At 49.9% G+C, this 11680-nt stretch overlaps 1 protein-coding gene across 2 annotated transcripts in view; it reads right to left on the bottom strand.

Annotated features, from left to right (window-relative positions):
• TEKT2 (tektin 2) overlaps positions 1–3631 on the bottom strand; it is a 6500-nt gene extending 2869 nt beyond the window's left edge. The window contains exons 1-7 of one of the 2 annotated variants that reach the window (XM_027900002.1): positions 3554–3631; positions 2503–2674; positions 2121–2246; positions 1715–1920; positions 1084–1227; positions 457–571; positions 30–137 (exon numbers count right to left, since the gene is read on the bottom strand). In XM_027900002.1, coding sequence (XP_027755803.1) covers positions 30–137; positions 457–571; positions 1084–1227; positions 1715–1920; positions 2121–2246; positions 2503–2658 — 855 coding nt within the window. In that variant the 5' untranslated portion in view covers positions 2659–2674; positions 3554–3631. The remainder of the gene's footprint in view (positions 1–29; positions 138–456; positions 572–1083; positions 1228–1714; positions 1921–2120; positions 2247–2502; positions 2675–3553) is intronic. The other variant, XM_027900003.1, reaches the window with a different exon arrangement.
• Positions 3632–11680: the final 8049 nt, after the last annotated feature.

The following is an 11680-nucleotide window of genomic DNA, read 5'->3' as shown; positions in this document are numbered from 1 at the left end:
TGGTGGATGACCAAAGAAACAACACTTACATTCTTCTCCTGCCATCTCAGTTCACTAAGGGCTCCTTCCATGTCTCTAATCCTCTTCCTCAGGGCAAACTCCGTCGCTATCCGCTGAGCCTCCAGCTCATTGTTTGTCTGAGGAGGGAACAGGCTCCACTCACACGTGGCTACAAGGTGTCTGTGCTCCCCAGCTGTGGCTGGGAGGTTGGGGCAAACCCAGGAGCAAAACCAGCGGGGTTTGGCCACTGCCAAAGGCGTGCAGGTCACGCTCCCCTGGTAGCCAGAAGGCAGGGATTGGGGGACAGGTACGTGCCCTCCACCTTGCTGACAGTGCTGCAAGCTCCACAGCGCAGCACTCACTCCACTGCTCCCAGACAGACCCAGAGACATGCCTGCCACTCTCCCACACTGGATCCAGAGCAGCACCATGGATCCACAGCTGAGGGGGCATTACCTGGGCAATGGTGAGCATGATGGCTCCTCGGAGATCGATCGAGGCTTTCATTTCTGCATCAGCACGATCCTTGTTGCACTGGCTGTTCAGTTCCCACTCACGAAGTGCAGTTGTTCTGTCAACAAATCAGTTAAGAAAATAAATTGAGTATTTGCAAGACAGCTCAAAGGAACCACCTGCTGCAGGCCAGGATGGCTTTGTGCAGCACGAAACGATTCCAGAAATCTGGAGGTCACATCCTGCTTCATCTCCTCAGAGACTGAACCCCATTGAGCCCAACAGCTGCTCCACCAGGGACACATCCAAGCCATGGAAGGGAATGCCAAGTGAAAATGTGCAGCAGCTCCCCCATGAGCTGTGCCAGAGGTGACACCACACCACTGAGTGTCACCTACAGCCAGGCAAAAGGTCTAGCAGCTGGCCTGGGTTTGTGGTGACAAATTAGCTAGTTCTCAAAAATCTGTGGCTTCACCATTCCACAGCAAATCCCAGAGCCAAATCCTGTTCTGAGCTCTCTCCAAAACTGTATCCATCAAACCAGGACACAGCATCCAAGGAAAAACCATCTCAGGGCTTTTCCAGGCACCAGCCTGGATTTGGCCACACAGGGGCAGGTTCTTTCCTTACCCGTCTGGGATCCGCGTTGGGTTGACCTTGAAGGAGATGTTGCCTGAGGTGACGTTGAAGGACAAGCATTGCCGATCCAGTTCCAGCGCCTCCACCTTGTGCCGGTGGTCACAGCTCAGCTGCTGCCGAGTTTCCTTCAGGAGGCTGCAGAGAGCCGGGCTGGAGTCAGTGGGAGCAGGCCAAGGGGAGCGGCAGCTCATGATTCCCAAAGCTTCATCACCACGCCAGTCATCTCTGAAACGAGGGATGACCTCCCACCCCCACCTGGAACTGGGCCCCCCTGCCCCAACACTGGCTGCCCCGGGCTCTGCATTGGCATCACCCTGGAAAATGGAGCTGCAAAGGATTCCTATGGAGGATTAGGGCCTGGGAGCTTTAACACCTCCCAGCTGCTGATTCCTGAACCAAGGCAGGTGGCACAAGAGATCTGTCTGGGCCAAAATTCCCCAAGGGTGCTTGTGAAGTATCCCTTGACACACTTGCCCTTGCCAATTCTGAGACCTTGACAATAACCATCCAAGGCTCCTGTGTGGTTCCCTGCCTGCCCGTCTCAGCGTGGCATTAGAGGCACGTTAAATATGTGGGGAAAAGCAAGGAGGGCAGAGCTTGGCCAAAAGCTGTCATTCCTCACCAGAGCTGTTTGAAGGCTTCATCCACTCGCTGCTGCAGCTCCTTCTTGGTCTTCTCGATCACCTTCACCTCCCTGTGCAGCTCCTCCTCCACAGGGTCCCTCACCACGTCAATGTCGCGGCGGCTCTCGCGGAACGTCAGGCACTCGATGGCAACATCCAAACACAAATTCTTTGCCTGGAGAGCATCTTCTGCTGCGTCCTTCACCTGGAAGAAGCAGTCAGCCAGGTGTGTGGGGGAGGAAGAAAGGAAGGGGAACCCACCATATGTATATATATATATATATAGTGAGAAGGCCTCCTTGAAATCCAGATGGGCTTGCCCATTGCACAAGACAAGCCTCAATTATTTCACATCCCATGTTGAGAGTGTAAGTTGATTTCCAGCCATCTGTTTTCCCAACATACTTTGGTTAAGGCGTCGATTTCCAAGTCTATGTCTGTGAGGCATTTGGCCAGGACCTCTCTCCATCTGTCCACGCTGGTAATACGATCCTTCAGGCGGGTTCGGGTGTCACACTCATCCCATCTCGCCTGGAATTAGAGAGAAATGCCATTACTCTTTTCAAAATTGAATCTCGCCGAAGCCTCTCCTTGTTTTTGGGACTGACTGACCCTACACAGGAGCACAACACATTGCCATTTGGTCTAGCAGCCATTTACACAAATGGAGAGCACAGAGAACAACACAAGTTGCAACAGACGTGAGAATCACACGGGAGGATTTCCTGACAGTACAGACACATTACTGCAGGCAGATTTACGGCAGCCCCTCTGCCAGAAGGCGCACCTGGTTGCCGGTGTCATTGCGGAGAGCTCGTGCTTCCTGCCGGATGTGGTGGGAAGTAGAACGCTGGTGTTCGGCATCGGCCGAGATGCGGTGGGCGTTGTTCTGCCAGTCCGGCAGGGTGAACCGCTGGCCCGGCTTTACGCTCAGCGAGGCCATCTCGCTCAGCAGGTGACTGCAAGGGAGGGGAAGATTTATCTGTTTAGTCATGGAAGTATACCCGAAATGGGGCTGCAGAGCTCTTCAAAAGCAGCAGCAAACGGCGACCTGGCACCTGGCCTGGCACAGACACGTGTCCTCACGACAGTGAGGCGATCAGTGCCATTCCTCTGGCCTGGCTCAGAGGGAGAGCCCTGTGCACCGGTCCCTCCCTGGGGAATGGAGCTGTTTGCAGGGACAAGGAGCTGCTCACAGCACCAGCTCCCACACCGTGTTCACTGAGCTTGGACAAAATGGCTGATGATGATGTGACTGATTCTGCCGCGCTGCAGCTGCAGGCTGAGCCCAGGGCTGTGATGCCGGGGCACTCCAAGGCTTTGCAGGAACAGCAGAGTTTGCAGCCGTCTATCTCCCTTGTTCCCCAGCACATCCTGCACAGCGGGCAGGAACTGCAGAGCCCTCTCCACAGACCCAGAGAGGGTCAGGTGCAGTTCTGGGGCAGGATAACCCCTGTCTGCCACAGCCCCCTGGGGCACGGCCACCGACACCGCAGGTCGACTGGGAAGGGCACACCGGGCATTCCCGAAGGGAAGGCAGCCCGGAGGAAGGGACAAAGGGCCGCGGGGCACAGGGGTGGAGGGGGCTGTGAGGGCATTCGGCACCTCCGAGCCTCTCCCTCGGGGCCGACCCTGCTCCGCTCCCCACCTCAGGACCGGTCCCGACCCCTCCTCTCCCCTCACAGCCCGGGCCGGTCCCGCCGCCCTCAGAGTCGGTCCCGGCCCCCGCTCTTTCCCCGCCCCAGGGCCGGTCGCGGCCCCGCTCGCTCTCCCTTAGGGCCTGTCCCGGCCGTGCTGCCCTCCCAGCCCAGTTCCCCGGCCGCGCTGTGCCCCCTCACCGTTCCCGGCCGATCCCCGGTCTCCCCTCACCGTTCCCAGCTCTCCCCGGGCTCGCGCGGGGCCGTTGCCGGGCGGTCTCGGGCAGCGGCGGGTGCGGCAGCGGCTGCAGGGCGGGTGTGGGGGACAGGGACACTGCAAACCGCAGCTAAGGATAGGAATACCGCTTTAAAAAATGGCTACAAAGTGACCCACAGAGCCGCAGGGAGTGCCCAGACCCAGAGCCCCTTCCCCATCCCCACAGCGGCCATCCCTCCCCGGGACTCCTGCACGTGGCCATAGGGTTCAAAAACCACAACCTGTTTGTTTTTTAAACCGAGCGGCATTAAAATAAAATGATGCAAGTAGAAATAAAACAAAGCGCCACATATGCATTTCAAAAAAAAAAAATTTTATTTTTCAAATGAATACGGTTCGTTTACAATACACTCAAGTTGATGGTATCTATAGCCAGCAGAGATCGATGACTGCTGTGTCCTATACACAGTCGTACAGAGGTTACAGATGCCTACGAGAGGGAAGGAACAGTGAAAGAAGTCGACATTTTACTGTGCTGGAAAGAAAGCAACTCTTGCAACAGGTAGAAAATTTTGGCAAGAACAATTCGTCCGGAAAGGGAGAAGGGGCAGAGGACACGGCTTCTGCTTAGCAAGTACATCTCGAACACCGACACGTTCCCTCCCACCCCGCACGGCTGCAGCCCACGCCCGCGGTACAAAGAGGCACACATGGTCAAGATGGTTAAGTAAAAATAAAGGCTTTTACCAGTTTGTTTGCCACCCATCTACAATCTATTTGTGCAACGTCTCAAGTCACAGCTCTGCTTTCCTCTTGGAAACAATTCCCTTTTGCTTCGAAAGCCCCCGGGACCTTCACAGTGGGAACACATTCTCGCTCCTGCCGAAGCAAGGGGACACCAAAACAGGGGAGCAGTTACCAGCATATGAGAGAAAGCAGACACATGGGAGGGGATCAATCCACCGGGCTGGATTATTAGAATTTTATTTGGAAAAGGAATCCCAAACAGCACGATTTCTTTTTTTCTTTTTTCTTAACAGTTTAAACACATGATCTTAAATATGCAGGATTTCTATGCACAACATTGCTTCCAGCAGTCTCCAAAACTAACCCAGCTCACTGGCTGACGATGTGTATGGCACACACGATGCCAGCCAAGCCACCTCCTCCTGAAGATCCTTTTAAGATTGGCTCATACCAAATGCTACTGATTACTGCGAAAGCTTTAAAGGACAACGTTCTTGTGCATGATCAGACTCCTCCAGCCAGGTAAACAGCCCAGTTTTTCCCCAACAAGCACCATTTATCCACCATTTATGAGGCTACCTGGGGGAGCTGAACTACTCGCACCAAGGGAAGGGACAAGAACAACAGACAGGAGGGTCTGTACCCTGTGAGCCCAAAGTGTCACCGCATCCATGGAATGCCGATCCGCACACCAGTGCCTGTAAACCCAACATTTCCGACCCAAAACCCGCTCTGCCAGCTCCACTGCTGTGCTGCAGCTCCCTTTTCACACCTGCCTGCCAACAGACACCGAACGCCACGAGCTAGAAGCAGGTTTTGCTACGGGAAAACAACATGAAGTTGTCTCAAGGTGAGATTCAACACTGAAAACTGCAAAAAATCAGAAGGTTTCGCTGCAAAACAGAAGTCAAGTCAAAGAAAACTAAACACTACAGCCACAGGAGGGGAGTGGTGTACAAAACTGAGTACCCAGGAGAAGCCATTCTGCACTGCAAAGTTGCTTCCTCTCACCGAGTTTTGTCGGTGTTCAATCGTCCTCGCTACCTGAGGAGCGCTACTCAAGTTTCCACTTTGCTGGCACTCCATCAGGTTCCAAAAACTTCCAAAAGTTCTTCAAAATTCTCCACTGCTCCAGTGGGCATCACTGCTATTAGGTCTGAGTGGACACTAACCAGCAAGACATGGATTTTTCTACCAAAGAAACTAGTTTTGAAGATATTTATGAGATTTGCAAGTGTAAGCGTAATGAAACCTTATTAGTAACTATTTTAAAAGCTAATTTTTGCACACCTGTACGTAAATGGATTCTGGATCTATGATTTATTGGCCAGCATAGCCCTAAACACAACACGGTCGTGTATTTGTGTTGCTAGATAGTGTTACAGTGTTAATTTTCCAACTGCCAAATGTGTTTGAAATACCTGTACACCTCCCAGCAATGAAAAAAGCCCCTTCATTTAAATAAATTGCCCTCTGACTGTCTGTTTCACAAGAAATAGATTATTTAAAAAAGAAAGCAGCATGTCAAACATCATGGGATCGACCCCAAGGACCTTTGCCTCGGCAGAGCTGCCGTGGGAGGGAAGGGAAGAGTTCAGGCTCCAAACAGAACCAGTTTCACTGAAGAGGAAAACAGGCAAGAGGTGCACAGGTTTGTGCCAAGCAGTTACCACTGTCACGACACAGTTCACCCCCAGAACACCCAGTAACTCACTCTCATAAGGTGACCTGAACCACCACAAACATCTTCTGGATGAGAAACCAGGCAGAGTCGTTTCCCCCAGGTCAGAGAGGAAACTTGCTCCAGACCTGGTTGGTACTGGAACTCCCAGCTGGACAACTCACCAATATCTCAAAACTGCATCAAATAGGACCTGTTGGAAAAACTCTTCCATTTTGGTCTGAAAATCCAACTTTTTGTAGCAGCTTTAAGCCCAAACTGGCATCTAAGGACAGAGGTATCTTATCTAATTCTGCACAGCACACTGTCTACAACAGGTAGCAGGTGTCAGAGGACGAGGGATTGTTCCTCCCCTCACACCACTTTGTCTCTCTTTCTACACCCAAGCAACCACACGATTCTGTTCCCTGACACCACCACCCCCCGCTGTTGGCAAACTGCTTCTTGAGGAATCATCTGTGATGTTCAACCCTCACCTCCACATTCCCACTGAACCAGAGCTCTGCACTGCTCCCCGACATTCACTGGACAACATTCCCCACGTCCCTGAGAGGGGAGAAGCGATGGAGTGTATGGAAAGCTGCAGGAGCACAGTAAAGAGTGAGGACATCACTGGACAGGCAACATTCAAATAAAGGCAGAATTACTGATTCTCATAAGATAAAAACATAAAGGTTAAATTTTATCTTAAAAAATTGCAAGTCTACCAGGAAGTAGGTTTATTTGATGACATTGTTCTTCAGAAACCACTTATTTTAAAAGCTTCTCCTCTCTGGGTAGTTCTAATTCATAAATAATTCAGGGCACACTTTGATTAAATAATTCAAACACAAAACCAACTCCATTCTGACCAAGTACTTCTACCTTTAAAAACAGTTCCAGAAAAACACTAACCATCCTCCCAAAGCAAACACAGGTTCTTCCAGCTCCGTTCCTGGTCAGAAAAAGGCACATGCTTGCTCTCAGTGAGTTCAAGTCCAACACAAACAGCTCAGGACCACCAGGCTCAGGGCTGACGTCCCCATCAGTGTCCCTGAAGGGCTCGAGCTGATCCCAGCTCACCCGACACCCACCCCCCTCCTACCCAGTCCTTTATTTCTCCAGGCTTTGGTCACCATCACACCCCCACCCTCACACCCAGAGCTGGCCTGTGTTCCACACAGCTACAGCATCCTCAACATGGCTAATTCCACCCAGGCAGGGGAGGGGGAGTGACCCCGCTCAGGGAATGGGGAGGTGGGCGAGAGCTGAGGAGGAGCAGAGCAACTGCAGTGCTACAGCAAAATTCCCCCTGCACCTGCCTGCTGCTGATCCCGGGAGCCAGACACACCTCAGGGCAACCAGGACTCCATCAGGGCTTCTGTGTCGGATGGAGGGGTCAGATATTGCTCAGAAGCAACTGGAACCTGCACCTGGTTTGATCCAAGTAAAGGAGTTTCAAGGTTTGGATAAACCACAGTTTGGTTTCAGGGTGCAGTGTTCCAGGCACTGCCACCTGCTCACAGCACAGTCCTGGAGGAGAACAGGCTAAAACACGCAGGAAAATGCTTTTCTCCTCACGTGATCACAGAATCAGAAAAGTCTGGGTTGGAAAGGACCTTTTAAGTGTCATCCAGTTCCAACCCAGGGACACCTTCCACCAGCCCAGGTTGCTCCAAGCCCCATCCAACCTGGCTTTGGACACTTTCAGGGCTGGGGCAGCCACAGCTTCTCTGGGCAACCTGTGCCAGGGTCTTCCCACCCTCATGATAAAAAGCATCTTAGATATAATCAGAACTGACCCTCCTTCAGTTTAAAACCATCACCTCTTTTCCTATGGCAACAGGCCCTGCTAAAAGTTCATCCCCATCGTTACCAGAGGCCCCTTCAGGTACTGAAGGAAAACATCAGCTGTCAAGTTTTGCTGTTTATCTTTACTACAGGAAGCAAAGGCAGCTCTGCTGCCTCTTCATCAGCTTCAACATTCCATTTAGATTCTCCCACCTGACGATTTTTAGAGCAGTTTGAATAACTTCTACTGGACTCTGCTACTTTGAGTCTGTTCTTGCTGCCTCTTTCCAACACCTTTCTTCCTCTTGCAGAGCTGCCCCAGCAGCTGCAGGATCTCAATATCTCACAGGTTCTCCATCTCCCTGACAAGGCCCTCCCTGTCCACCCACAGCTGCTCCTTGGGGTATTTTGATTTGCTGTTTAGTTTGTTTTTTTTTTTTTAATTTGAAGTATTTTAGTAGTGTCTCTTTTTCGTGGTTTATTAGCTCCTATTTAATTTGGATACTTTACATCATCATACACCTTCAAATGGCTGAAACAGAAACATTTCTGCTGGAATTAAACCTCGTGTGTGGCAGCTCATTGACACCAAGGCAAGAGATTTATGTCCAACAGAAACCTGCTCTGTCAGGTGCAAGTTCATTTCTTTTGACAGAAAGAAAAGGCAGCAACTTCTTTCTTAATTTCAACAGCTCCAGTATTAGATAACTGTAGAAACAAACCAGTTCACAGGCGAGGGAGGAGATGGAGAATGTTGCTGCAAACAAGCTGATGGTGCAAGATTTTTGGCCCTTTTTAGTCTAAAAGATAAAAACAGCTACTACTAAAAAGGACAGGAGACATAGTTTTGGCTCAGAACTTAGACTGAAAAATGCTTTCTAAAGCCTACTCTAGTAACACTAAGAAATTGGGAATAAAAAACAACTGAACATCATGGCAAGCTTAAATACCAACACAGTGGCATTGGGTACTGTAGTAAGACAAGAAAGTTGGTAACAAACTACAAGAGACATCGGCTCATGTCTCAGAGTTGAATCAATCAGAAGAAATTACAGAGCAAAAAGAGTCAACCTGTGTGTGGGGAGCGGAGCAGGGGCTGCACCGTGCGGCGTCCCCTCCACGAGGAGGTGTGAGCACTCAGCAAGGGCACTGCCCCACGCTGCCACTCTGGACCCTACATATTCCACTGATGATGTCCAGAAGCTCTGCTTGCTCCCAGAAAATGTCTGGACATGTACACATTCCTGCAAAGATACCACTTGGAATTACTCAGCGAGTTCTGCGCTTAAGCTCCTGATACTCAAACCTACCCTGACTGATGTCAAGTTACTCCACATCTTAAATGCCCAACATGATAAACAGTAATAAAATGCACAAAATCATTTTAGTTGTAAAGAAACAAGGTACCAATGAAGGCTCTGTCTATGGCTCCTCTCAAACACGACTGGTTAAGCTGAATTTGGAGAAGAAAACCAAAACATTCAGAAACTTCTCCCGCCTAAAAATAAAGTGTTAAAAGCAACACACAGAGCAGACACACAGACCTATGAGCTGCACACAGACCACCAATAAATATACAGAAATATCACAAGAAAGGACGAGGCTCATCATAAAAGAAAAGTCCCATAACCGCTACTCAGACCATAGGAAAAAGGGAAATGTGTGTTTTTTGCAGGCATGTGCAAGCACATTACAGTGTCATCAAAGCACAACTTTGCTATTATTATTACTTTATGCAGCATTACAAGGTTACTGAGGTGCAGTGTTTAATAGTCTAGTCTACAGCTTTTCCTGACTGGAGGAACGTTCACCAAACTCACCAGGAACCCACCCCCTCCATGGCATCACCCACCCCCAACCCGCTCCTGTCCAGAGCACCCAACTCCCAGCTGGGAATCAGAAGGACCCACTGGTCCATGCCATCCCTCCTGGACACACACAGGCCATGAGAGGACCCACCATCTCCTAAGCCATCCTTAAGACATCCTCCTAAGACACCTTTCAGTTTGTCTTGATCTTTGGGATGTCTCTACCCCTAAGAGATGACATCCTCCAGCAGCTGTGGATTCCTTTGGACACTAACCACGTCCCCAGAGCTTCTCCCACACCCCAAACCCCCAACCCCCTCAATATGAAGAGGCAAATCACATTGACCAAACCCAGCCCAAGCCCAGCCTACCAGCTGAATTTGGTGATTGCTCCTCAATGCCTCTCCCTCCAAAGGAAAACACCTTCCTGGTTATTCTTGGTCCTGACTCAGAGAAGCTGATGCTTGAAAGTACCTAAAAGATACCATCAAACACTTGGCATTTTTCAATAATTTATCTTAAATTTGCAGCCACGTACAACTGGAAAATAAAAATCTACAGCACCATCTTCTAAAAAGGCACTTTCTGAGGACTGTCTTGCTTATAAAAACAAAACAAAACAAAAAAAAATCACTCCAAGTTTGAAACAGTGGAACTGCTTTGTTTGAAAAGGACCCTACAGTAACGACCCGTGGCAGGTGGGGGGGTACCTCAGACAGGATCCGAAAGGCCAGGGCATGTGGGATGGAAAGATGGATGGAGTCTCCCCAACACCCTCATTCCTGCCAAACTGATGCTTCGATGTTCTCCCTCCCAAGCCTCTCCCTTACAATTCCTTCCCCTCCACATGCACCTTTGCCTACTCAGGGACAACAGTTTGGGTTTTAGTGTCACACAGATCAGGACTGTTAAGACTCTGCTCAGGAGGTAAAATGTAGGATCCTGTTTCCATCTCGCTCACACCTCGACTACAGAGAGTACAAAATCTTCTACCAGCAGAAAGCATCGACGAGCTCAAACTCCAACCGTGATATTGTACAAAAACCAGGAGTGAATTGGCTATGTGAAGCTTGATTTCAACACGTGCCAAAATAAAAATGATATTCTGACACCCAGCATCAACCTAAAGTACCATCTTTGGGTAGAAAAAGACAGGAATCTTTCCCTTTGATTTTTTTCCATGGATCCAACCAACCTGCCAGTAGCAGCCACAAAACCCCACGGCACTGAAAGGGACAGAGCATCACCCTGGCCTGACCAGAGACCACGATGGCCATTGAGAAACAACCACCTTTGAAAACTGAATTTACAGGTCTGACGTACATAATAATCTGAGCTTCTGATTTCTTGGTTATAAAAGTGCTTCGAGAAAGGTTCTAAACCCTCAGTTCAAAAAACAGGGAAAGTATCAGAACAGGACAAGATATGAAGAAAGTGTAGAAAAACAAAAGGCCTCAAGCTCAAGCTTGGAATTTCACCAGAGTGAATTTTAAGACTAGTAGAAAACCAGTATTTGTAGCTGGAATTTGTACAGCAGATGACTATCTGGTATTTCATGCTGAGCATTTTTTAGGACAAGAATTCATACGTGAATGAGTGAAAATCATTTAGGACCAAGAGCATCTTGAAATAATTTGACTGACAGCTTCCAGAAACCCATTAACTCCTGAAAACCATTTCCATGGCCAAACAAACTTCCAGAAGGATGCTGGAATGAACCCTACAAAAATAACTTTTGGACACGTGTAACCAGATGACACACTGAACAGTGACACAGCGATCCTGAGTCAAATGGCCACGGCTGAAACCCCTACCAAGGAGAAAAGGCGACTTAGGGAGTCACTCCTTCTGTCTGCAGATGTCACAAGTTTAATGCCTCGACCACAAAACGTTCCAGGATTCCCTCCAACTACCAGTGGCCAGATGGCAGGTCTCAGCACAGCTGGTACCAGGTGAGGAGGGCACTGACAGCAGCTCAGGATCAATCCCCAGGTGAGGATGGCACTGACAGCAGCCCAGGATCCATCCCCACAGCCAGCACCCTTCCAGCAATACCCTGCAGCCACTCCTGGCCCAGCCCTGGGGCTGCTCCCACCACGGGAGCA

This window comes from Empidonax traillii, unplaced genomic scaffold (genome assembly GCF_003031625.1).
Source record: "Empidonax traillii isolate 1590-97213 ecotype Southwest subspecies unplaced genomic scaffold, ASM303162v1 scaffold700:size438121, whole genome shotgun sequence".
Taxonomy (NCBI): Eukaryota; Metazoa; Chordata; class Aves; order Passeriformes; family Tyrannidae; genus Empidonax; species Empidonax traillii.
This window is presented reverse-complemented; position numbering and strand designations above follow the sequence as displayed.